The sequence below is a fragment of the Trachemys scripta genome, chromosome 1 (genome assembly GCF_013100865.1).
Source record: "Trachemys scripta elegans isolate TJP31775 chromosome 1, CAS_Tse_1.0, whole genome shotgun sequence".
Taxonomy (NCBI): domain Eukaryota; kingdom Metazoa; phylum Chordata; order Testudines; family Emydidae; genus Trachemys; species Trachemys scripta.
The window spans coordinates 345,247,162-345,274,268 of record NC_048298.1 but is presented as its reverse complement, the minus strand read 5'-3'; the positions used below and the strand labels follow the sequence as shown (position 1 = coordinate 345,274,268).

Below are 27,107 nucleotides of genomic sequence, written 5' to 3'. Positions count from 1 at the left end.
TTCTTGGCAACAAGGGCACACTGTTGACTCATATCCAGCTTCTCAACCACTGTAATCCCTAAGTCCTTTTCTGCAGAATTGCTGCTTAGCCAGCCAGTCTCTATTCTGTAGCAGTGCAAGGGATTCTTCCATCCTAAGTGCAGGACTCTGCACTAGTCCTTGTTGAACCTCATCGGATTTCTTATGACCCAATCCTCCAATTTTTCTAGGTCACTCTGGAGCCCATCCCTACCCTCTAGTGTATGTACCTCTGTCTCCATCTTAGTATCATCCACAAATTTTCTGAAGGTGCAATCCATTCCATCATCCAGATCATTAATGAAAAAGTTTAACAAAACCGGCTCCAGGACTGATCTCTGGGACACTCTGCTTGATACTAGCTGCCAACTAGACATTGAGCTGCTGATCACTACCCATTGAGCCTGATGATCTAGCTAGCATTCTATCCACCTTATAGTCCAATAATCCAATCCATACATTTTTAACTTGATGGCAAGAATACTGTGAGAAACCATATCAAAAGCGTTGCTAAAGGTGGACTATAAGGTGCTAAAGTCAAGATATATCATGTCCATCTCTATCCTCATATCCATAGAGCCAGTTATTTCATCATAGAAGGCAATTAGGTTAGTCAGGCATGACTTGCTCTTGGTGAATCCATGTTGACTGTTCCTGATCACCTTCCTCTCCTCCAAGTGCTTCAAAATGGATTCCTAAAGGACCTGCTCCATGAATTTTCCAGCGACTCAGTTGAGGCTGAGTGGTCTGTAGTTCCCTGGGTTCTTCTTCTTCTTCACTTTTTTAAAGATGGGCACTATATTAGCCTTTTTCCAGTCATCCTTTCAATATAGAATGCTAATGCCCATCTGACATCTAGAGTGCGGAACCTCGCAAAGCTGGCTACAACAGTGCCATACTTTCAGTTGATATTGTAAATCAGAAGCAGGCAGCATTCTCTCTCATAAATGTAAACAAACTTCTTTGTCTTAGTGATTGGCTGAACAAGAAGTACGACCGAGTAGACTTGTAAGCTCTAAAGTTGTACATTGTTTTGTTTCTGAGTGCAGTTATGTAACAGGTATGTGATTGGTCCTTTGGGATCAGAAGAACCCTTTTGTTGTTTAAATTGGCTTTAATTAACCACTCATCATTAAGTCTCCTATTTGGGTGGTGAAACCAGGGCTGGCTACCTAGGGAGACTGCATTTCTGACTTCTTGTTAGCTAGTGTAGTGAGACAGAAGTTTACTTTTGTTGGTGGTTTGGTATATCTTATTGAAGAATAACCACCAGTTCGGGGTGAGTCTGCCCCATTTCTCAGCAGTTTGTCCTGAATTTGGTATTCTCAGTTGCGACCCACTGAGGCACGGTGATGGGGAGTTTGGCCGCACAGTGCCATATAGACACCAGGGAGCAGCATGAGACAGGGGGAGCACATGTGTAGCCCAAACTGGTACTGCTACTAAGAATCTCTGATCACAGGTGCAGGGACTCAGACTCACCTAAAGAGGAGTACCCACACGAATGGGATAAAACAAATAAATTTCCCCATACCATCCAGCTTCCAATGACCTAGTAGAAAAAACTGTTAGAACTTATAAAAAAGGACATGAATATGATAAATAGTGGGAGTACAGAAACAAAGCTGGCTTGCTTTCTTCCAAAATACAGATTTCCTCCTCAAATGATAACAGGCTTTTCCTTCAATAGGAGAAAATAATAAATCATTTGGATTTAATCCATACCAGAGCTTCTACCCTCTATACAGATAACCAGTGCAGGGGACTAAGAGGGCAACTTATGCCCTCTGATTCCCCAGTGTAGATGTATAACATCAGTCACAATTGTGCCCATAATAAATAAGAGTAAATAATTCACCTCACTTGTCAAATGGATATATTGAACCATCTTCAATGTCAACAAAGTTTCATTGGAATCTTCAAAGAGAAACTAGAAGTAAAAAGACCAAAACCCATTAGAATCTCCATTCTGAACAGAAAATCAATTCTATGTGAGATCTTTAAAGAGCAGCAATTGTTTCATGAAAAATCTTTCCAAATTAATTGTAATTCACTGCCTTAGCCCTGCTCCACTGCCCACCGGGAGCCGCAAGAGGTAAGTGCCCCCTAGCGGGAGCCCACACCTCAGTCCCCAGCCCCTGGAGCCAGGACCCCATGCCCCCTCCTGCACCCTGAACCCCCTCCTGCACCCCGTCCCAGCCCTGAGCCCCTCCCAGAGACAGAACCCCATAACCCTTCCTGCACGCCAACCACCTACTCCAGCCCTGACCTCCCTCCCAGAGCCAGCACTCCATACCCTCCTCCAGCACCCCAACACTCTGTCCCAGCCCAGAGTCCCCTCCTGCACCCAAACTCCCTCCTGGAGCTTGCATCCCTCACCCCTCCTGCACCCCAACCCCCTGCCCCAGGCTCAGCCAAGAGCCCCCTCCCATACTGCGAACCCCTTGGCCCCAGCCCAGAGCCCAAACCCCCTCCCGAACCCCAACACTCTGCCCCAGCCTGGTGAAAGTGATTGAGGGTGGGGGAGAGTGAGCGACTGGGGTGGGGGGGAAGGATGGAGTGGATGGGGCTTTCGGGAAAGGGCGGGGGAGATCCTGGGTTGACCTTACCTTGGGCATAAAAAGGTTGGAGACCACTGGACTACAGAATCCTCTACTATCAGAAATCATCTCCCAATGCTATGGGCTTAACCTTAACCTTTTCCTTGGTAGACTACTTAGATTGAGCTTCTTAAATCCCTGGTTGGAAGGCAGGTATTCCTGTAGGTATTTTCTGAATCCTCATCAATTTTTCAATACCCTTTTTAGAATGGACTGGACACAGTATTCCAGCAATGTTGCAACAATGCAGGAAACTGAAGCAATACCACTTTCTTACTCCAACTCAATATCGCTCTATTTAAACATCTAATTATTGTGTTAGGTCATTTAGCAACAGCATTGCACTAGCAGTTCATGTTCAGTTGGTTATCCTCCATCACTCTTTAATGCTTTTGAGAGACAATGCTTTCCAAGTTACAGTCTTCAATCCGACAAATTACATTATTTGCTCCAAAGAGTAGGTCCACAGTGAAGGCTCATCATGTGTTCTTACATGAGTTTTAGCCCAAATCCCAATACCATACACACACAAAACTCTTAGTCACATGCTTATATGTGCTCTGAAGAAATGGTTACTCTGTGCAGTAACTGTGGTTCTTCAAGATGTGGCCCCCTTAGGGGGCTCCACTTTAGGTGTGCTAGAGCCCCCTGTGCCTTTCAAAAGAGATTCTCATAGCAGTGTCCGTTCAGTCCACACATGCTTATTATTCAGTCTCGTGCCCAGTGCCACTGTTATATAGCACTGAGTGGACAAACTGCTTTAAGTTCCTTCTGTATCATGAAGCTCCATGGCAGAGAACTCTGAAGCAGAGGGAAAGCAGGGCAGGAAGTGGAGCACATGTAGGGGGACACATGTCAAAGAACCACAATAACTGCACATGGTGAGTAACCAATTTCTTCTTCTTCTTCTTTAAGAAGTGTCCATACAGGTGCTCCACTCTAGATGACTACTGAGTGATATCCTCTAAGGCGGAGGGGGCTTCAGAATTGAGTCCAGTATGGAGGAAAGTACAGCCAAGCTGAAGATAGTATCAGTGGCGGAGTCATGAATTATAGCACAGTGTTTGGTGATCATATGTATAGATGTCCATGTTGCAATTTAACAGATTTCAATACTCAACTCATTCTTGAGCAAGCCTGTAGAAGTGGCAATGGAACTTGTAGAATGAGTTCATATTTCCTAAGGTGGCTGAATATTGAAAGACTGGTAACAAGAATTAATGAAACTTGATATCCACTTGGAAAGTTTCTGGTTAGAGATTGCTGACCCTTTTGACCTGTCTGTTAGCAAGACGAATAACCAGTGGGTCTTTCTGAATAGTTTTGTCCTATCTAGCTAGAAGGCTAGGGATCTCCTAATGGCAAAGGTGTGTAGCAGTGCCTCCTGGCAATTTAGATGTGGTTTGGAGTAGAAGACAGGCAAGCGAATGGGCTGATTGATGGAACTCGGAAGAAACTTTAGGTAAGAATTTAGTGTGGGGCCACAGCATGACCTTGTCCTTAAAAACACTGTGAGGAGAGGTATGTCATCAAGGCCTCTGTTTCTCCAACCCATCATGCCAATGTTATGACCATCAGGAGTACAGTCTTCATTAATTAATGGAGCAGAGAACAGGTAGCTAGAAGTTTGAAGGGCAGTCTTGTAAGGCATTTAAGGTCCCATACTGCAGTAGGGCATTGGAATGGTGGACCAATGTGGAAGGACACACAAATGGGACTCCTGTGCACACGTTGTGAGGGCTTTTTCACCAGTTGAGGGATTGTTTTACAGAGGTAGGTATGGAAAAAGCATATTTAAACTGTCTGGTTGGTGAATACATAGCTGTGAGCCACCCTTGAAGGCAGAGCATTTGAAGCCTGGCATGTTCTGTAACAAAGGTGGTGGCTGCCACATGTCCCACTAATTGAATACAGTTCCTGACTGTGGTTTGGGTGCTGAGCTGAATTGTATTTGCTATGTTAGAAAGAGTCACAAACCTGTGCAGAGGAAGGTAGGCTCTTCCTGTTACTGAATTAAGATGTGCCCCTATGAATTCTTAGTTTTGTACAGGGATCAAGGTGGATTATTGCATGTAGAGTTGTAGGCCCAATCAAGGAAGAGATCTATGGCCTCACAAGTTGCCTGAGACATTAATTCCATGAAGCGGCCTTTCAGCAACCAGTCATCCAGGTAAGGGAATACTCAGTTACCTCCTGCGGAGCTGAGCTGAGCTGATACTACCAACATGACTTTCAAAAAGTCCATCAGGGCAGATGACAAGCATAAAGCGAGTACTCAGTATTGAAAGTGTTCCTGGCCAGCAATGAAATGGAAGAATTGCTTGTGGTATGGCTGGATAGCAATGTGGAAATACATCTCTTCAAGGTCAAGGCCTGAGAACCAATCCCCTTGCTCTAATGATGGAATTATCACTGCAAAAATCACCATTCTGAATTTCTGTTCCTTCACACAGGTGTTGAGTACTCTCAGGTCTAGGATGGGTCTCCATCTTCTTCTCTTTTTTGGTCCCAGGAAGTACCCTGAATAAAACCCATTCCTTATGTGCTGCATGGGGACTGTTTCTACAACTCCCAAGTATCAGAGAGAGTTTATTTCTTGACAAAACAAGCATTTGTGAGAGGGGTTCCTAAAGAGGGATGGAGAAGGGGGATCCCTTGGTGGAAGTGAACTAAAGTGGATGGTATATTCTGTGGAGAGAGGATCTCCAAAACCCACTTGTCCATAGTGATCAATTCCCACTCTTGCCTGAAGTGGTGAAGGTGGTCACTGAAGGAAGGAAGGCTGGTGAATTGGTGCAGCTGAAGAGGATAAGGATGGCAATTCAAGCACTCGACCAACCCATTAAAAATTGCTACTTGCAGGTGGATGAGTGTGGGTCAGGAGGCTGAGAAGAGGACGGTTTCCTTCCCTGAAATCACTGTCTCTTTTGGTTTGGCTCATAGGATCTCCAGGAGGTAAGGTATTGGATGGGGTGGGATGTCTGGGCCGTCTGGGACTTGCTGAGCTTTCTCTTGTAGGTGGGTGTATAAATACCAAAAGAATGCAAAGTAGCTCTAGAGTCCTTCAATGTTCGCAGGGATTCATCTGTGCTATCTACAAACAACTTAGACCCATCAAAAGGAAGGTTCCTCTACTGTATTCTGGACCTCTTTTGAGAATCCAGAGAGTTGGAGCCAGGAAGCTCTTCTCTTTACCACCACTGTAGTAATCGAACAGTCAGCGGTATCAAGGCAGGCGTGTAGGACTGTCCTGGTAAGTAGCTGCCCTCCGCAATAATTGTCTAGTACTTTTTTCTGTGTTCTATTGGCACATGGTACATGAAAGAGTTTAACTTTGCATCCGAAGAAGTGGGCTGTAGTCCACAAAAGCTTATGCTCTAATAAATTTGTTAGTCTCTAAGGTGCCACAAGTACTCCTGTTCTTTTTGCGGTCACAGACTAACATGGCTGCTACTCTGAAACCAACTTTGTATAATTCATGCAGTTATATTTATCCATCTACACCTGATAATTGGTGATTCTAAACAGTAAAGAGGCTGAGGAATAAGACTTCCTCCCCAGGAGGTCCATATGCTTGTGATCTTTGTCAGAAGGCACGATTTTAGCGTGGTGCTGCCTACCACATTCATTCACTGCATGAACTATCAAGGATGTAGGGGAGAGATGGGAAAATAAAAATTCCCAGTCCTTTGCCAGGACACAATATTTCTTATCCACTCTTTCGCATGAAGACAGAATGGAAGCTGGGGTGTATCAGGTGATCTTCGCTGGGACCAGAAGTGCCTCATAACAAGCAAGGCTATGTGGGCTGATGGGGTGAGTGGAGGATAGTGAGCTGGTTATGATGAGGCTCTGTCACCTCCTTGAGGGGAATCTGCAGGGAGTCCCAGTTCAGGGAGATTTTGGCAAACCAGTAAAGTGCCTAAACCACTATCGCTTGTTGCTAACAGTAGCCAAGTTAGCAGGCCGTACTGAGCCATTCTTGCTTATTGCTAAAGTAGCCAAGTCAGCAGGTAGTAAATTGGTCATGCAGCGACCTCTGCATAACCAAGACAGGAGGGGAGGGGGTTTGGTGTGCCATAGACAGGGCAACTTGACACCGCATCCTTCCTGCTGAGAATGTTTAAATGGCTATGTATTTTAGAAAAACAGGACGTCTGTCTAAATGCGCCCCCAGGAATGTTTGTCAGGGACTTAAGGCACGGACATTCTGAAAAAAAAAATCATATCTGGTAAATTGATGACCATCTTTAAAAAAAGGAAGAAGGAGGATCTGGGGAACTACAGGCCAGTCAGCCTCACCTCAGTCCCTGGAAAAATCATGGAGCAGGTCCTCAAGGAATCAATTCTGAAGCACTTAGAGGAGAGGAAAGTGATCAGGAACAGTCAGCATGGATTCACCAAGGGCAAGTCATGCCTGACTAACCTAATTGCCTTCTACGAGGAGATAACTGGCTCTGTGGATGAGGGGAAAGCAGTGGATGTTTTATTCCTTGACTTTAGCAAAGCTTTTGATACAATCTCCCACAGTATTCTTGCCAGCAAGTTAAAGAAATATGGGCTGGATGAATGGACTATAAGGTGGATAGAAAGCTGGCTAGATCGTCGGGCTCAACGGGTAGTGATCAACGGCTCTATGTCTAGTTGGCAGCTGGTTTCAAGCGGAGTGCCCCAAGGGTCGGTCCTGGGGCTGGTTTTGTTCAATATCTTCATTAATGATCTGGAGGATGGCATGGACTGCACTCTCGGGAAGTTTGCAGATGACACTAAACTGGGAGGAGTGGTAGATACGCTGGAGGGTAGGGATAGGATACAGAGGGACCTAGACAAATTAGAGGACTGGGCCAAAAGGAACCTGATGAGGTTCAACAAGGACAAGTGCAGAGTCCTGCACTTAGGACGGAAGAATCCCATTCACTGTTACAGACTAGGGACCGAATGGCTAGGCAGCAGTTCTGCAGAAAAGGACCTAGGGGTTACAGTGGATGAGAAGCTGGATATGAGTCAACAGTGTACTCTTGTTGCCAAGAAGGCTAACAGCATTTTGGGCTGTATAAGTAGAGGCATTGCCAGCAGATCGAGGGACGTGATCGTTCCCCTCTATTCGACATTGGTGAGGCCTCATCTGGAGTACTGTGTCCAGTTTTGGGCCCCACACTACAAGAAGGATGTGGAAAAATTGGAAAGAGTCCAGCGGAGGGCAACACAAATGATTAGGGGGCTGGAGCACATGACTTATGAGGAGAGGCTGAGGGAACTGGGACTGTTTAGCCTGCAGAAGAGAAGAATGAAGGGGGATTTGATAGCTGCTTTCAACTACCTGAAAGGGGATTCCAAAGAGGATGGATCTAGACTGTTCTCAGTGGTACCTGATGACAGCACAAGGAGTAATGGTCTCAAGTTGCAGCGGGGGAGGTTTAGGTTGGATATTAGGAATAACTTTTTCATTAGGAGGGTGGTGAAGCACTGGAGTGGGTTACCTAGGGAGGTGGTGGAATCTCCTTCCTTAGAGTTTTTTAAGGTCAGGCTTGACAAAGCCCTGGCTGGGATGATTTAGTTGGGAATTGGTACTGCTTTGAGCAGGGGGTTGGACTAGATGACCTCTTGAGGTCCCTTCCAACCCTGATATTCTACGATTCTATGATAAGAAAGTCTCTAATTTGATCTTTAAAAACTGCTTGCTTAGCAAGTTTTCTTTAAGGGATATGTCATTGTATTACTAATGTATAAATAAGGGGGGACATTTGAGGTAACTGGACTTCTCAGAATGGGCTCTTCAGGGATGCTCCCTCTGGGCACATCTTGGTCCCCACTGGCAGACAGATGCCTGGCCAGCTGAAGCCTGTTACAGTGCCACTCGAAAGCCACGCTCAGCTTCGGTAATTATCAAGGGTTGAGAGTGTTTAACTAACCTGTTGTGGATGTGTGTAAGTGCTTGAGACTAAGTAAAGTTTAGCTTTAAGTGAAAGCACTCTGGTGTTAACCTGTTTGTGCCAGCCATCTATCGGTTGAATGGCTGTGTCTCCCCTGATTTATTTCCTGATACCACCTCGCACAGAGTAAAAGTTACCAAGAGCTTTGGGTTAAAAGAACCTCAGGTAACACTGGGAGTGTTAAAATCATCTGCCAGGGATGGAGGAGGAGGCATGCCTATTTTTTTCTGGAGATAAAGAGGAGATATTGACTGTAGGAGAAATCCCTTCACCGGCTCTAGCCCTCCGGTTCCTTGACAAATTCCTCTGGAGGATCAAGTCTCCTGGAGGGAGTATATGATGCAGGTTGCTCCTCCCTATGACAGTAGGTAGTTGATGCTCTTCAAAATTGTCCAAGGTGTCCAATATGGTCAGGTAGGAGATGCATAAAGGCATAGGAGGAGGCAACCAAGGGTGCTCATAGCAGCAAGGTGTTCGTGGACATCGTGGACCGTGAACAGTTGCAGCTTTAGCAGGAGTGAGGGGGAGAACCCTGAACTGACACTTGAGACCGAGGTGAGGTCTTCATCAGAATCCTCTTTCTCAAGTTCACTCTGGAATGTTGGAGTGCTTGGAGAGATATGAAGTGAAACTGTTGGTACCAGGCAAAGTTAAGGCAATCTCAATGTTCTTGGTAGCAACATCAGATTGGAGCCGAGGAGTGGAGAACTGGGTGTCTCAGATACAGCCAGATCTCAGGGAAACTGGGAATCCTGTGGTACTGCGAGTGTTATTGGTACTGAGCCTGCAGTCTGTGCCGAGGTAATTGTGGCCAAGGACACTGATTGTACCGTAGGTTTTGGGCACTCGGAGGGAAGCGTGGTCTGTGACAGTACCAAAGGTCTTGTGTACTCCAAGTGAAGTGTGGTTGGTACACAAGCATGGTTTTTCATGCTGAGGAAGCAGAGGAAGAGCTCTTCTTGCCATCCTCATCAGATAACAGTACCAGTGGTCTCTGAGCCCCTGGCTTCCCACTTTGGGATATAGTTATGTCCTGGGTACCTGAGAGACCAACAGCACTGCGGGTACCTTACAGAAGTGCTGGTGGTGTTGGAGCAGCTGAAAATACCGATGACCTTGGCTTTTTAGAGGTAGATCCTCTACCTGGTGAAACGGCGCATGTACTTTTAAGGGCTTATGAGAGGAGTCGTGTGTCTTCCTCTTAGATGCCTTGGAGGTGTGGGGCTCCAATGTTGTGGACGCAGAATACCTGCGAGGAGACTGATGTGCAGGAGGGGTTCCTTGGCTTGGGTCAGAAGCCAGGTATAGATAGCTCTCCAAAATGTGGAGATTATGCTTCATCTCCCTGTTTTTTCTTATTTTTGATTTCAATGCCAGTTAAAAGTTGCACTTCTGGGCAATGTGCAATTCCCTGAGGCAATGGATGCAGCCAGGATACCTATCATTGACTGGGATTGCCTCCCACCACAACAGATAATATTTGAAGCTGGGCAAAGTGGGCATAGCCTCCGAGTAAAGAAGAACTACTAACTAACTAGTAAAACAACAAGGAGTCTGGTGGCACTTTAAAGACTAACAGATTTATTTGGGCATAAGCTTTCGTGGGTAAAAACGGTTTTTACCCACGAAAGCTTATGCCCAAATAAATCTGTTAGTCTGTATCTACAAAAGCAACAAGGAGTCTGGTGGCACCTTAAAGACTAACGGATACCCCCTAATACTTAACTAACTAGTATCTACCAAAATACAATATAGAGAAAATAAAAATAAAAAGTTTAAGAACAGAAAGATCCATTTCTGATGCTGAGGTCGATACGGCAGTAAAATGCCATCAAGGGTGTGTCTTGTCCCCACTCCTGTTTGTGATTTTCATAGACAGGATATCAAGGCACAACTGAGCTGTGAAGTGCACCCAATATGGGGACTCAAAGGTGGCATCTTTGCTGTTTGCAGCTGATGTTGTACCTCTTGCTTCTTCAGACTGTGATCTCCGATGCACACTCAAACATTTTGCTGCTGTGTATGAAGTGGCTGGGATGAGAAGCAGCACCTCCAAATCAGAAGACATGGTCCTCTCCCAGAAGAAAATGGACTGCTCTCTCCAGGTGAGCGGGGAGCAGCTGCCCTTAGTGTACGAGTTCAAGTATTTGGGGGTCTTGTTCACAAGTGATGGAAAGTGGGATTGTGAGATCAACCAGCGGATTGGTGTAGTTGCGGCAGTGAAGCAGGTGCTTTACTGATCCATGGTGGTGATATGGGAGCTGAGTTTTCAGATGAAGTTCTCGGTTTACAGGTTGCTCTATGTCCCCATCCTGACCTATGGTCATAAACTTTGGGTAATGACCAAAACAACAAGATTGCGGATACAAGCGGCAGAAATGAGCTTTCTCTGCAGAGTGGCTGGGCTTCTCTCTGAGATAGGGAGAGGAGCTCAGCTATTCAGGAGGGCCCCGGAGTAAAGTCACTACTCCTCTGGACTGAGAGAAGCCAGTTGAGTTGGTTCGGGCACCTGATAAGGATGCCCCCTGGGAGGATTCTGTTGGAAATGTAAGGGGCAAATCTCACTGGGTAGAGGCCCCAAGACTGACCCAGGTCATACTGGAGGGATTAGATCTCCTGGATGGCCTGGGAATGCTGGGGAATCTTCCAGGAGGAGCTGGAAATGGTTGCGGAGGAAAAGGAAGTTTGGTCCTCCCTCCTCTCATGAAATAATAATAAATAGAGATATCCTATCTCCTAGAACTGGAAGGGACCTTGAAAGGTCATTGAATCCAGCCCTCTGCCTTCACTAGCAGGACCAAGTACTGATTTTTCCCCCAGATCCCTGAGTGGCCCCCTCAAGGACTGAACTCACAACCCTGGGTGTTTAGCAGGCCAATGCTCAAACCACTGAGCTATCCCTCCCCACCCCCATCCATGCTGCTGCCACAACCCTCACCAGGAAAAACAGCATAAAGAAAAGAAAAGAACCTATATTAATAGTATTTACTAACTAGGGAAACTAACAATAACACTATGACTAACTAACAGTAAGGAGAAGGACTGAAGCTAAAGAAATCTCACTGCCAGAGCTCTGTCTCAGGTTTAGGTGTCATGGAGGAGGCTAATTTGCCTGATGAGGAGAGAGGCTTATGAACTTGGGTCCCCTACATTGCAGGAGGGTGTCCTAGCTACAGAGCTTTAGGAAAGGTATTTAGGTTGATGTGGCTGAGAAGGAATTGATGGCAATTCGCCCGTGTAATGCTATATAACATAGGGCAGGAGACTGACTAACATGCATGCACAGACCAAACAGACACTGATATGAGAAATCTCTGATCAAAGGCAAAGGAAGCTCCAGTACACCTAAAGTGGACCACCAGTAGGAACACTACTTGAAGAAGAACCCATGTTTGCCTGAACAGATGAAGGTATGTGTTTTTTGCTTTAAAGTGTACTCTTACCTGCCAACTTTGCAGTGAGGATGAAGCTAAAGCCTGCTCTATTTTCTACAACTCAGCCAAGCTGAGCCAATATAAGATGCCTACCCGGTGTGCTAAAAGCTGACCAAAGAAACACACCAGGGTTCTGGTTAACCTCTGAGGAAAGCAGGGAGCATGATTTTGGAAGACCCATTAGAAACCTGAACCGATACAAAAATCTCAAAGAAGCTGGTGGAATGGGGCTCACTTGGACTGCTACCTAGTGCAGGGAGTGCATTAAGCACTTCAAGACCACCTACTGTAAGGCAAAAGGATGGCAACAGCAAATCCAGGAAATCTTCAACTACCGGCCTCTACTATGAAGCATTCGAATGGATGCTTGCCACTGCCTTCACCTCAAGTTCTGAATGACTAGCTTCTGAACTGGGATACAGTTCTGAATGACTAGCTTCTGAACTGGGAGAGTATGATGATTTTCAGACTGAAGGCAGAGGAGATAAGGACAGCACCAGAAGATAGCCCTTCTGCCGATGGGCTAAGCCATAGGAAAAGACTTCAGAACACATCGCTGGAATGGGTCCCAGAACAGATCATGCAGTAGGGTGGACCTGAGGCCATATTTCAAAGAGTTGTTGAGGAATAAGCCCAGAGAACAGCCTGGAGGGGGAGAAGCAATGCAGGAGGACTCTCAGCTGCAGACTGGTAAGTGGTATCTACCATCTTTATTATTATGCTGGAAATAGGAACATAAGTGGGAGGGATTTCATTTCCAGGCTATGACACTAGTTCCCTGCCATCCCTTCCACCTCAATGGATTCCAAATGTGCTATAAATATAAACAAGCAACTACATATTCATTTTTGTTAAGTATATGCTTATTATTAAAAAGGATGAGGATTATAGGTTTAACAATCATGAGTGCATATTTCTGCATACACTGCTCTCTTTGTAACTATCACTTTGCTAGATTGCAATAGAATGACACCTTTAGCATTAAAACAGTATCTCATACAGTTTGCTTGACATTCACAATAGAATCATAGAATATCAGGGTTGGAAGGGACCTCAAGAGGTCATCTAGTCCAACCCCCTGCTCAAAGCAGGACCAATTCCCAACTAAATCATCCCAGCCAGGGCTTTGTCAAGCTGGGCCTTAAAAACCGCCAAGGAAGGAGACTCCACCACCTCCCTAGGTAACGCATTCCAGTGCTTCACCACCCTCCTAGTGAAATAGTTTTTCCTAATATCCAACCTGGACCTCCCCCACTGCAACTTGAGACCATTGCTCCTTGTTCTGTCATCTGCCACCACTGAGAACAGCCGAGCTCCATCCTCTTTGGAACCCCCCTTCAGGTAGTTGAAGGCTGCTATCAAATCCCCCCTCATTCTTCTCTTCTGGAGACTAAACAATCCCAGTTCCCTCAGCCTCTCCTCATAAGTCATGTGCTCCAGACCCCTAATCATTTTTGTTGCCCTCCGTTGGACTCTTTCCAATTTTTCCACATCCTTCTTGTAGTGTGGGGCCCAAAACTGGACACAGTATTCCAGATGAGGCCGGGATGAAGCATCCATTCGAATAGCTGAAGTAAGTGGAAAAGTCCCTTGGGGATGATGATACTTGGCTCCTGGCCCTATCCATTTGTGTGAGTGCACATCCTAGTTCAGCATCCTGTTAATATTTGCCTGTATTTTCTCCCATTTCTGGCAGGGAATGCTTGAAAACCTTTCCTACAAGAGAAACGCTGACCATTGTTGAGATTCCTAGGCAGGACAAATTTTCGAAGACTGCTCCTGTAGCTTACTAGCCTTTTCCATTCATTGACATGCTGTGTTGTCAGGCACCAGACAACAAAAAATCTCCTTCGTATAGATATATGGAGGAGTTTCTCCACTGGCATGGCAAAGTTGCTCCTCTTCTACTCTGGGACCTTCAACAGACTAATAATGTCCAAGGTTTCTTTGGCGTGAAATAATATAACAGGCTCCTGGTCTGATTGTCCTAATGCTCCCCCACCACCAAAACCAGGTCCCAAATTAAAAAAAGAAAAGAAAAGAATAAAAATAAAAATAAAAATTCTTACTATAGAGTACCTTTTGTCCAGGTATGTGGATAGCAGGAGCTTCTGAAAAGGTCAGTGTATAAAGATGGAATAAAAGCATACTAACATGATAATAGTATGAAACTTTGGCCTAGTCATGTTGTGAAACACAAAGAAAAGGCCGGGGAAGATAATTCATTTATTTCCATGGACAAAAACATCTGTACTTTCATTTTCTTAACAGGCCCTTCTGCTTCTGCTGAATAATAGGCAGGCACCAGGACTCTTAAGTAACATGGGAAAAGGCTCAGTTGAACTGAAGCATGACAATGATGCCACTACTGTACAACTGCATGCAACCCTCACAACTCAAGGAGCTAGAGAACAGACACACTTTGACACTCAGTTGCACTACTAGTGAGACTACTGTTTGGACTGTAGCTAGGCAGTTTTTATATACACTTGCTCTTTTCTAGACTGTTTTGCACTTTTGTTTATGCCTTCAGTGGCTTTTCATTGCTACTTTGTTAATGGATTGGCTTGGTTGCACAATACACTGGCATGAGTGAATGGGAAAAAAGGATGTCAGAAAGTTGTATCCATACATTTTATTAAAAGTACCAAAATACATCTAAATGCAGTAACAAATCAACAGCTATGTATATTGCAATTCTACTCATCATTACATTTCTCCATGCAAGTTGCCCCCTATTGCAAAGATGTGGGCAAACAAGGCATCCTTTATTTTCCTTACTTTCCTGGAGCCAGCCCCAGTGATCACAGATGCACTGTCCATCTTCCTATATCCAGCCTAGATATCAGGGGTCAGCAACCTCTGGCACACGGCTCACTAGGGTAAGCACCCTGGCGGGCCGGGCCAGTTTGTCTACCTGCTGCGTCGGCAGGTTCGGCCGATCGTGGCTCCCACTGGCCGCGGTTTGCCATCCCAGGCCAATGGGGGCTGCGAGAAGCAGCGCGGGCCGAGGGATGTGCTGGCTGCGGCTTCCCGCAGCCCCCATTGGCCGGGAGCAGCAAACCGGGGCCAGTGGGAGCCGTGATCAGCCAAACCTGCCGATGTGGCAGGTGAACAAACTGGTCTGGCTCACCAGGGTGCTTATCCTGGTGAGCCGCGTGCCAGAGGTTGCCAACCTCTGATATATCATCAGTTTCTTGAGCCCACTCCAGGCAAAAATTCACACAGATGTTGTGCAGGGTGTAGCATGCCACAAAAATATAGATAGCATTTGCCACAATGGAATCCAAATTATTCTGCAGGTAGTGCCATCTTGGCCTTTGGTATCCCTAATACACACTCTACCATCATCCTACAACTGGTAAATGTATAATTAAACCTTCTTCTGCCAGGGGCTGATCAGGATACAATTTTATGAGCCATGACAGGGGGCAAGCAGGATCCCCTAAAATAAAGGTGGGCACAGACATCTCATTGATAACCATGGCATTTGGAGGGAATAAAGCCCCTTCCTATCCAAATTGGTAAATGCCAAATCTACTCAGCATTCTGATATCATGCACCAGGCCAGTACATCTCATGCTGGTGTTCATAATCCTACCTTTGTAGTCAACCAAGACCTGCAGAACAACTGAGTAGAATAATTTGAAGTTAACATATTAATGTTCTCCTTGTGGTGGGCAAACTATAGACATGTGAGTGCATGCCATCAATAGCCCCAGTGTGGTTTGGAAAGTCCATTCACTGAAAGCCAGCTATCATTTCAGGCACAATAGTTATGTGCACCACAAGTGGATAAACCACAGTATTAATTATCTCACCAATTTCCACTACCAAAGTGTTGGTAGTTGACTTGCCAAAATCAAAGTGGTTTGCTATGGACATGTAGCCAGTTTCCAGATAGCAAGAGTAATCTGCCTCTGGACTGGTATTCTGTCCCTCATTTGCATATCCTGGCACTGGAAGATGGGGACAAGCTCCTCACACAGCTCTATGAAGATCTGCTTCCTCTGGCAGAAGCTCTGGAGCCACTGCTGGTGATTCCATGTTGCATGATGATGTGCTTTTTGTCCTGCACCAGACACACAAGTCCACATATAGAGAATTCTCAGCTATAGTGCAGCAATCATCAAGAGTCTCGACTGTGCCATGGATGAATTCCCTTACAACCCCACTTCCCATCATCACCTTCCAAAGTATAGAAACTGCTGCAGAAAAGTCCACTATGGTCTCACAGACCCTCTGTCTGTATCCTCCAACAACAGTGTGGCAGCAAGTAGGAACAGCTCTTTCACAGGTGCAGGATCCATAGCTTGCCTCCCTATGAAACATACAGACTATGTCTACACTATGAGCTAAGGGTACAATCCCCCTGATCTGTACAATATTATGCTAACTCTCATCAGCAATATCAATATATATTTATTCTTCCATTCTTAAAAGCTCAAAGGTCTGACATGGCAGACATAGGTCTGAATTTAGTGCACCTGTGCTGGGTTGCCATGAGGTGGAGTAGGCATAGAGAGCTCCTCTCCCTGCCTTATCTCCTAAGCATGCCATGCAGGAGACAGCCATAATTTGGCTACCAGTGCTGCAGAAACACTAAAGGGATACACCAGGCCCTATGGAGTATATCAAGTAGAATGGGGAATATTGCCATGGCTCTGGCTTCTGATTAACAGATAGATGAAATTTAATACTGAGGGAATGCAGGCTACATTATAGAAAAAATATATGAAGCATCACTCGTGAGAATGCTCTCCCAAGAGCCCTGGAAGTATTCGGCTGCTACTCAGCTGCATAGGCATAATGCCTCCAGAGGCTACTACTTGAGCAGAGCTCCTCCCTCTCAACATGGCTCTGGGTCAGAGTTGTAATGAAGCTGATACTCTGCTCTTGGTATTTTTTATCATTTGGGGAATAGCAGAAGCAGATTTTTTGAAGAGTTTCTTCACTATAGGTACTCTCCAACAGGATTCTCAGTCTGAGCTCCTTAGTGCAAGATTGGCAAAATCAACCTATTCTGACATATAGGAAAGATAAGAAGAGCCACAGAAGGCCAATGTGGCTGCACTAGGAGCATTGTAGCTATCTAAAAAACCAATAGGGATACATACAGGAAATGGAAAGAGGGGCTATGTCACCAAGAAAGTAGACATGGGAATAGCACAAGTGTGCAGGGACAAAATCAGGACAGCCAAGGCAAAGAATGACTTACAGCTGGCAACAAATGTTAGAGACAAGAAAAGGGGTTCTTCAAATATGTCAGACAAAAAAGAAAGATCAGGGATGGTACGGGTCTGCTCTCAGTGGAGAAGGTAAGCTGGGTTGCCATGAGATGGTTGGAAGGCAGAGCTGCTCAATGCCTACTTTGCTTCAGTCTTCACTCAAAAAAAAGACTGTTACTCACCTTTGTAACTGTTGTTCTTCGAGATGTGTTGCTCATATCCATTCCAATTAGATGTGCGCGTGCCACGTGCATGATCGTCGGAAGATTTTTACCCTAGCAACTCTTGGTGGGTCGGCTGAGGCGCCCTCTGGAGTGGCGCCCTTATGGCGCCGCATAAATGCCCCTGCCGATCCAGCGCCCCCTCAGTTCCTTCTTGCCGGCTACTCCGACAGTGGGGAAGGAGGGTGGGTTTGGAATGGATATGAGCAACACATCTCGAAGAACAACAGTTACNTGGGAGGGAAGATAAGCCCTCGCTGATATAGCATCCAGGGCGGCTCCTAAGAACGCTATTCTTTGTACCAGGCTCAACATGGATTTTTCAAGGTTGAGCTGCAACCCTAGCTCAGTGAAAAGAAATCTCTTACTCTTTATGGTATTCAAAAACCTTACTGTGAGACCAGCCCTTGAGTAGGCAGTTGTTGAGGTAGGAAAAAACTATAATTCTCATATGTCAAAAGCAAGCTGCAACCATAGAATTATAGAATCATAGAATCATAGAAGATTAGGGTTGGAAGAGACATCAGGAGGTCATCAAGTCCAACCCCCTGCTCAAAGCAGGACCAACACCAACTAAATCATCCCAGCCAGGGCTTTGTCAAGCTGGGCCTTAAAAACTGTTAAGGATGGAGATTCCACCACTTCCCTAGGTAACCCATTCCAGTGCTTCACCACCCTCCTAGTGAAATAGTTTTTCCTAATATCCAACCTAGACCTCTCGCACTGTAACTTGAGATCATTGCTCTTTGTTCTGTCAGAACACTGCCAGAACCACTGCCCGAATCTTTGAAAACACTCAGGCGGTTTTTGAGATATGTGAATTGCAATATGAAAATAGGCATCCTGAATATCAATGGCCAAAGATGAATCCCTCTGGTTCCAATGATGGAATTATAGCTAGAATTAGACTATCATTAATAATATATTGAAACTGGTCACACTGATCAGCCTGCAGCTGCTCAATAAAGATGGCATAATTGTAGTGATTATATGTAGCCATGAGAGCTTGATAGTTCATTATCCTCAATTAAAGAGTTGTGGTTGAGTAGTTTTTTCTATCAAATAGATCTAGGCAGTAGTGGTCCTTAGTTGGTGTGGCCTTCACATAGTGTTGTCTGCAAAATTCATTCAACCAGGGAGTTCAGTTTTGGATGGATGCACAAAAATTCAGAATCTTTAGATGGCATGTAATATTTCTTTTTGTCCCATTTGCACATCAGTGGATCATCACAGAGGTCTATGAGATGGATTTGGCAGGCCTTTGTTAATAGGCAGGGCAACTCAGGTAGAGGGAATCCACTGGAGAATGTCCAGGACCTTATGTTGTGTCTCTCTGATTTCTTCCAAAGGGATCTGGAGAGAACTCACAATGTGCTTCATTAGCTCTTAGAAGTGTCTGAAGTCATCAGCGACAGTCGATGTGGGAGGCATAATCGCTTCATCAGGAGAAGATAAAGAAATATTTTTGCGGGGAGTAACCTCTTTATATGCTCTGGACTCCTACTCCTCAAAGGATTCTTGTGCCTGAGGTAATGAAGGAAGAGCAGCTGCAGTAGGGATGCATCTCTCCCATATTCCCCATGACAGAGACTAGGGGTTNCAGCCGAGTGATATCAACAGGAGAAAGCAGAAGCACCACACCGGTAGCCTCTCACAACAGGGGTATGGGAAAATTGCTGATGATATGCAGCCCAACGAACCCAGTATGGCCACTGGAGAGGCCCACAATGCATCTGGAGTGGCATGTACTGGTGCCTGAACCAGGTTAGGGGAACATAGGCCGCTCTTTGATGCAACTCCCTCCTCTTGTCAAAAGTGTCAGGATAGAAATCCCTTGTCTGAAGTTTCAGGGAACCGTTGATCAAAATATTAAAATTGGAGGAAAAGTCCTTCCCATCAAGAGGGGAAGCCTTAATACCTCTGAAGGTGTAGGAGAGTCAAGCGGTACCAGGGAAAGGTGATCATGTGATCATGCTTGTCTCAGTACTGATAATCTCCTGTTTTGACTAGCAAAGGAGTAGTTCCCTCAGGAATCTGAGTTTGAAGAGCTGGGTCCCATTCCATTGCTGGTACTGAGGGAATATGCCACTCTGGCAAGTCCACTTTGGTCAAAGTAGATTGTACTGATGAGGAGGCCTTGTGGGGCACAAAGACTGTAACAGAGGTATGTTGTCTTCCCAGTACCAAGGCCATCTTACTGGTTGTCCTAGTTGCAGATGGAACTGAAAGAGTTGTGGGTACCATTCTCATAGAGGTGGAATGCTTCAATGATGCAGTGTCCTGCTTGTGCAGCACTGAAGGTTTACAGTATTTGTCAAAGTTGTATTTGGCTAGCAGGGCTGAATAACTGAGAACCCAGAATTGTAGTGTAGCCAACAAGTACACTTTTTGGCCGAAAAGGTCTAAGCATTTGTTTTCTTTGTCCTGGGGAGTGGACCGGTATTGGGGTTGTTTGCCACAGTGGTTGGCGGTTTCTACAACTAGGGAATTAGATTGTGGATAAGAAAAGAGGAAGTCCATCCCTTTAACTGGTATGAAGTATTCTCTGTCTGCTCTTTTACTAGTAGGTAGTATTGTTGCTGGAGTCTGCAAAATGTTCTCCACCGGTTCCATTATTGCATCATTTATGGGTAATGCTATTTTGGATTATGTGGTAATGCTATTTGGATTATGTGGATGTGTGCAGGATTTGCAGCAACTTGTGGTGGCTTTCTTATACTAGTGGGATGTGTTGGCTGGTGGCTACACTTTTAAAGAGTTCTTGAAATTGATTCAGATCATCCATCATGGTTGGAGGCAGTGGAATTACTGCTTCATCAGGGGAAGAGGATGAGTTGTGGGGCAGTGAAATGCCGTCTTTGTCTGTGTCCTCTTCCCTCTAGTTTGCCAAGGCCTCCGGTGCCTCCAAAGTCTCCCTGCTTGAGGATGGTGGTAGTGATTGGATCTTGTCCCTGGTTGGAGTAAAGGGTCTGGTGTAGTGAGCCCTATATGCCACCACAGATCCCGGGGCGCACTGCATATGAAAGAGCATCGGTGGACAGATCCATACCATTGCTGCATCTCATGACTCTGACAGGTCTTAGTTTTCATTGCTTCTCATGGTGATCTTCATTCTGTGGGAGAGGAATGTTGGGAAGAGAAGTGGCTCCCATGTAAATCCTCCTCATCATCACTGGAGATAGGTGGGGGAGCAGGTGAAATGGGTATCTGCTCCGACATTCAGCCCAGAGATCCATCAGTGCTGAGCAGGGGTGATTGTGGCATCGAAAAGACTTAAAATCACAGAATACCAGGGTTGGAAGGGACCTCAGGAGGTCATCTAGTCCAACCCCCTGCTTAAAGCAGGACCAATCCCCAACTAAATCATCACAGCCAGGGCTTTGTCGAGCTGGGCCTTAAAAACCTCTAAGGCTGGAGATTCCACCACCTCCCTAGGTAACCCATTCCAGTGCTTCAACACCCTCCTAGTGAAATAGATTTTCCTAATATCCAACCTACACCTCCCCCACTGCAACTTGAGACCATTACTTCTTGTTCTGTCATCTGGTACCACTGAGTCTAGATCCATCCTCTTTGGAACCCCCTTTCAGGTAGTTGAAAGCAGCTATCAAATCCCCCCTCATTCTTCTCTTCTGCAGAATAAATAATCCCAGTTCCCTCAGCCTCTCCTCATAAATCATGTGCTCCAGCCCCCTAATCATTTTTCTTGCCCTACAATGGACTCTTTCCAATTTTTCTACACCCTTCTTGTAGTGTGGGGCCAAAAACTGGACACAGTACTCCAGATGAGGCCTCACCAATGCAGAATAGATGGGAATGATCACGTCCCTCAATCTGCTGGCAATGCTCCTATTTATATAGCCCAAAATGCCATTAACCTTCTTGGCAACAAGGGCACACTGTTGACTCATATCCAGCTTCTCGTCCACTCTAACCCCTAGTTCTTTTTCTGCAGAACTGCTGCATCTCCACTCGGTCCCTAGTCTGTAGCGGTGCATGGGATTCTTCTGTCCTAAGTACAGGACTTTACACTTGTCCTTGTTGAACTTCATCAGATTTCTTTTGACCCAATCCTCTAATTTGTCTAGGTCTCTCTGTATCCTATGCCTACCCTCCAGCATATCTACCACTCCTCCCAGTTTAGTGTCATCTGCAAACTTCCCAAGAGTGCAAATCACGCCATCCTCCAGATCATTAATGAAGATATTGAACAAAACCTACCCCAGGACCAACCCTTGGAGCACTCTGCTTGATACCAGCTGCCAAGTAGACATAGAGCCATTGAGCACTACCCGCTGAGCCTGATAATCTAGCCAGTTTTCTATCCATTTTATAGTCCATTCATCCAGCCCATAATTCTTTAACTTGCTGGCAAGAATACTTGTGGGAGACTGTATCAAAAGCTTTGCTACAGTCAAGGAATAACATGTCCACTGATTTCCGCTCATTCACAGAGCCAGTTATCTCATCATAGAAGTCAATTAGGTTGGTCAGGCATGACTTGCATTTGGTGAATCCATGCTGACTGTTCCAGATCACTTTCCTCTCCTCTAAGTGGTTCAGAATTGATTCCTTGAGGACCTGCGACATGATTTTTCCAGGGACTGAGGTGAGGCGGACTGGCCTGTAGTTCCCCGGATCCTCCTTCTTCCCTTTTTTAAAGAGGGCACTAAATTAGCCTTTTTCCAGTCATCTGGGTCCTCCCCTGATCGCCAGGAGTTTTCAAAGACAATGTCTAATGGCTCTGCAATCACATCCACCAACTCCTTTAGCACCCTCGGATGCAGCGCATCCAGCCCCATGGACTTGTGCTCGTCCAGATTTTCTAAATAATCCTGAACCACTTCTTTCTCCACAGGTGGCTGTCACCTTCTCCCCATACTGTGCTGCCCAGTGCAGCAGTCTGGGAGCTGACCTTGTTTGTGAAGACAGAGGCAAAAAACACATTGTCTACATTAGCTTTTTCCACATCCTCTGTCACTAGTTTGCCTCCCACATTCAGTAAGGGGCTCACACTCTTCCTGACCTTCTTCTTGTTGCTAACATACCTGTAGAAACCCTTCTCCTTCACCTTAACATCCCTTGCTAGCTGCAACTCCAATTGTGATTTGGCCTTCCTGATTTCACTCCTGCATGCCTGAGCAATATTTTTATACTCCTCCCTGGTCATTTGTCCAAGCTTCCACTTCTTGTGAGCTTCTTTTTTGTGTTCAAGATCAGCAAGGATTTTACTGTTAAGCCAAGGTGGTCGCCTGACATATTTACTATTCTTTCTACACATTGGGGTGGTTTGTTCCTGCAGCCACAATAAGGATTCTTTAAAATACTGCCAGCTCTCCTGGACTCCTTTCCCCCTTATGTTATTCTCCCAGAGGACCCTGCCCATCAGTTCCCTGAGGGAGTCAAAGTCTGCTTTTCTGAAGTCCAGAGTCCGTATTCTGCTACTCTCCTTTCTTCCTTTTGTCAGGATTCTGAACTTCACCATCTCACAGTCACTGCCCCTCACTTCAGTGTCTCTGTGTTGCAGAAACTGTTGTGAAGCCACCTGTTTTGGTGCTGATGTTGCCATTGTTGTAGATTTGATTGGTGGTGTTACCGTTTTGTGCATGGCCGTGTTCGGAACAATCGGTGCCGTTCTTGGTCTGTTGGTCAGTACCGATGACTGCGTCGGTGCCGGTGGCGGCGGCATTGATTCATAGACTTTAAGGTTAGAAGGGACCATTATGATTGTCTAGTCTGATCTCCTGCACAATGCAGGCCACAGAACCTCACCCACCCACTCCTGTAATAAATTCCTAATCTATGTCTGAGCTATTGAAGTCCTCAAATCATGGTTTAAAGATTTCAAGGTGCAGAGAACCCTCCGGCACGTTACTCATACCCCACGCTGCAGAGGAAGGCGAAACCCCCCCAGGGCCTCTGCCAATCTGCCTGGAAGAAAATTCCTTCCTGACCCCAAATATGGCGATCAGCTAAACCCTGAGCATGTGGGCAAGACTCACCAGCCAGACACCCAGGAAAGGATTGTCTGTAGTAACTCAGATCCCACCCCATCTAACATCCCATCATAGGCTATTGGGCATATTTACTGCTAATAGTCAAAGATCAATTAATTGCCAAAATTAGGCTATCCCATCATACCATTCCCTCCATAAACAAATCAAGCTTAGTATTGAAGCCAGATATGTCTTTTGCCCCCACTGCTTCCCTTGGAAGGCTGTTCCAGAACTTCGCTCCTCTGATGGTTAGAAACCTTCGTCTAATTTCAAGTCTAAACTTCCTGATGGCCAGTTTATATTCATTTGTTCTTTTGTCCACATTGGTACTGAGCTTAAATAATTCCTCTCCCTCCCTGGTATTTATCCCTCTGATAAATTTATAGAGAACAATCATATCTCCCCTCAGCCTTCTTTTGGTTAGGCTAAACAAGTCAAGCTTTTTGAGACTCCTTTCATAAGACAGGTTTTCCATTCCTCGGATCATCCTGATAGCCCTTCTCTATACCTGTTACAGTTTGAATTCATCCTTCTTAAACATGGGAGACAAGAACTGCACACAGTATTCCAGATGAGGTCTCACCAGTGCCTTGTATAACAGTACTAACACCTCCTTATCTCTACTGGAAATACCTCACCTGATGCATCCCAAGACCGCATTAGCTTTTTTCATGGCCATATCACATTGGCAGCTCATAGTCATCCTGTGATCAACCAATACTCTGAGGTCCTTCTCCTCCTCTGTTACTTCCAACTGATGAGTCCCCAGCTTATAACAAATTTTTTTGTTATTAATCCCTAAATGCATGACCTTGCACTTTTCACTATTAAATTTCATCCTATTTCTATTACTCCAGTTTACAAGGTCATCCAGATCCTCCTGTATGATATCCCGGTCTAGTGTCACGCACTGTCTGTGCCTCGACAATTTGTTGGTATGGTTGGCCTCAGCAGAAGTCCGCAGAGGGATGGTGCCGGAGGTGCACAGAGCCTAAAATATAATAAATCTCGTCGAGCTTGGCAACGAGGACAGCTACCTCACTGGGGACCTCTTCTTCTAAGTGTCCCTGTGAGGGGAGATCACGGCTTGCTTCCTAGAAACTTTGGAAGACTGAGCACTTTCTTTAGCAGAGGTTTTGCCCAGGGAGCTATCTGCTGACACTGGTTTTGGTCCTGTATCAGTAGTCTGAGGAACTTTTCCATTAGGATCATTTTGAAGTGAAGGTCTCTGTCACGCTGTGCCCTGGCTTTCAGGTTACTGCAGTGGGCACATTTTTGAGGGATATGAGTCTCCTCAAAACATTAGACACACATAGAATGGCCATCAGAGACTGGCATAGCCTCACAGCAAGAGTCACATCGTTTAAAACATGGAGAATCTGGCATCATGACTGTTAAAAGTTCCCCAGTGGGGAAGGGGGAAAGAACAATAAAAATGGGGTTTAGGGGGTTTTCATTTTTGGAGAAAACTATCTAACTAAGCTAACTAAGTACAGAGACTTACTAAATTAAAACTAACTTATTTATTTCTAGAGTAAGTGAAAAGGCAGCACTGCCACTGAGCTCTGTCTGTAGTCAAGAATGGTTGAGAAGAAACTGAAAGGGTTGGGTCACAGTTAGCCAGTTTTAATCCAGGTAATGTATGTCATCTTAAGTTTATATCATTCCATTTTTTTAATCAAAATGTTCTGCAGTACAAGCCAAATGACTTAAAGAAGTCTGTTACATCAACACTATTACTTTATAAACCCAACGTGTAATCTTATGAAAAAAGGTATCAGGTTAGTATGACAGGATCTATTTTCCATAAATCCATGTTAATTGTCATTAATTATATTACCCTCCTCTAATTCTTTATTAATCAATTTCTGTATCAGCAAGTCCATTATCTTGCCTGGGATCGATGCGGGTCTGACAGGCCTATAATTAACTGGGTCATCAAATTTACCCTTTTTAAATATTGGCACAACATTAGCTTTCTTCCAGTCTTCTGGAACGTCCCCAGTTTTCTAAGACTTACTGAAAATCAACAAGAGTGGTTCAGCAGGTTACTCAGCGAGCTCTCTTAAAACTGTTCAATGCAAGTTATCTGGACCGGCTGATTTTAAAATATCCAACTTTCATCAACTGAAGGGTATATTTATATTTCTAGCCAATGACTAAGCAGAATGATTCACATCCTAATGCTTAAATCGAACGTCAATGTTGCATATATACTTTTAATGTGTGACTTAAGTGCAGAAGGATCACTAATAAAATAATTTAAAGTTAGAAAAAAAATACTTACCTTTGCTTTGTCTGCAGCAAAATAACACTCTAAATATCTGGTAGATGTGTACAAAGTGTCTAGTTCATCTTTCTGGAAGAAAAGACATGTAAAGCAGCGTTATGTAAAATAAATTGATGTGTTTAACTGCATGCAAAATACACTTCTGAACCATACCCTCCTGTATTATGTCACCCACACAACAGAAAAATCTTACAGAATTATAATTCTTTGACAGGGTAACAAGCCTTGTGGATAGGGGGAAGCAGTAGATATCGTATACCTTGATTTTAGTAAGGCTTTTGATACTATCTCACACAACCTTCTCATAAACAAACTAAGGAAATCCAATCTAGATGGAGCTACTATAAGGTAAGTGCATAACTGGTTGGAAAACTATTCCCAGAGAATAGTTATTAGTGGTTCACAGTCAAGCTGAAAAGGCACATCGATTGGGGTCTTGCTGTTGCTCTGGATTTGAGGGGTTTATGCCCCCCAGATTTTGATCAAACTAACTGCAACCATATTGAATGCATTCAGCCACCATGAGTTAGTAAAATAGAACACTACATAGTTAAGGGTTAATTGGAATAAGCAGGGCTTCTGGAAGCAAGGTCAAAATTAGCTGTAGGTTTCAGTTTCTGCTCATCAGAATGGGAGGAAGTGAGAAGAGAGTTAACAAATTGATACTTAAAGAAAATAAGTGGATGGAAACCTTGAATTTGGATGCCTTTGATATAGAAGTTTATTATGACTAAGATTGTTAGAAATGTTTGTTGATAAGTAGTTTATGGAAGTTAGGAGAGGTGATCTACTAGCTTGTGATCTACTATGAGTGCTGTGTTTTGTAAAAGTTAGTTATAAAAAGACTAGATAATAGAGTCAACAGGGAGTCCGGTGGCACCTTAAAGACTAACAGATTTATTTGGGCATAAGCTGCAGGGATCAGTTCTGTGTCTGGTTCTGTTCAATATCTTCATCAATGGTTTAGATAATGGCATGAAGAGAACACTTATAAAGTTTGTGGACGATACCAAGATTGGAGGGGTTGCAAGTGCTGTGGAGGATAGGATTAAAATTCAAAATGATCGGGATCAACTGGAGAAATGGTCTGAAGGAAATAGGATGAAATTTTCAATAAGGACAAATGCAAAGTACTCCATTGAGGAAGGAACAATTAGTTGCACACACACAAAATGGGAAGTGACTGCCGAGGAAGGAGTACTGCAGAAAGGGATCTGGGGTCATAGTAGATCACAAGCTAAATATTAGTGAACAGTGTAACACTGTTGCAAAAAAAAGAAATCATTCTGGGACGTATTAGCAGGAGTGTTGTAAGCAAGACATGAGAAGTAATTCTTCTGCTCTGTTCTGCACTGATTAGGCCTTAACTGGAGTATAATGTCCATTT

The 27,107-nt window shown here is 44.8% G+C and overlaps 1 protein-coding gene across 1 annotated transcript in view; it reads right to left on the bottom strand.

The window, feature by feature from the left end:
- The window catches only part of LOC117889108 (disintegrin and metalloproteinase domain-containing protein 20-like), a 181,114-nt gene extending 154,893 nt beyond the window's left edge, over nucleotides 1-26,221 (bottom strand). The window contains exons 1-3 of the mRNA XM_034792988.1: nucleotides 26,213-26,221; nucleotides 25,718-25,789; nucleotides 1,877-1,948 (exon numbers count right to left, since the gene is read on the bottom strand). Coding sequence (XP_034648879.1) covers nucleotides 1,877-1,948; nucleotides 25,718-25,789; nucleotides 26,213-26,221 — 153 coding nt within the window. The remainder of the gene's footprint in view (nucleotides 1-1,876; nucleotides 1,949-25,717; nucleotides 25,790-26,212) is intronic.
- Nucleotides 26,222-27,107: the final 886 nt, after the last annotated feature.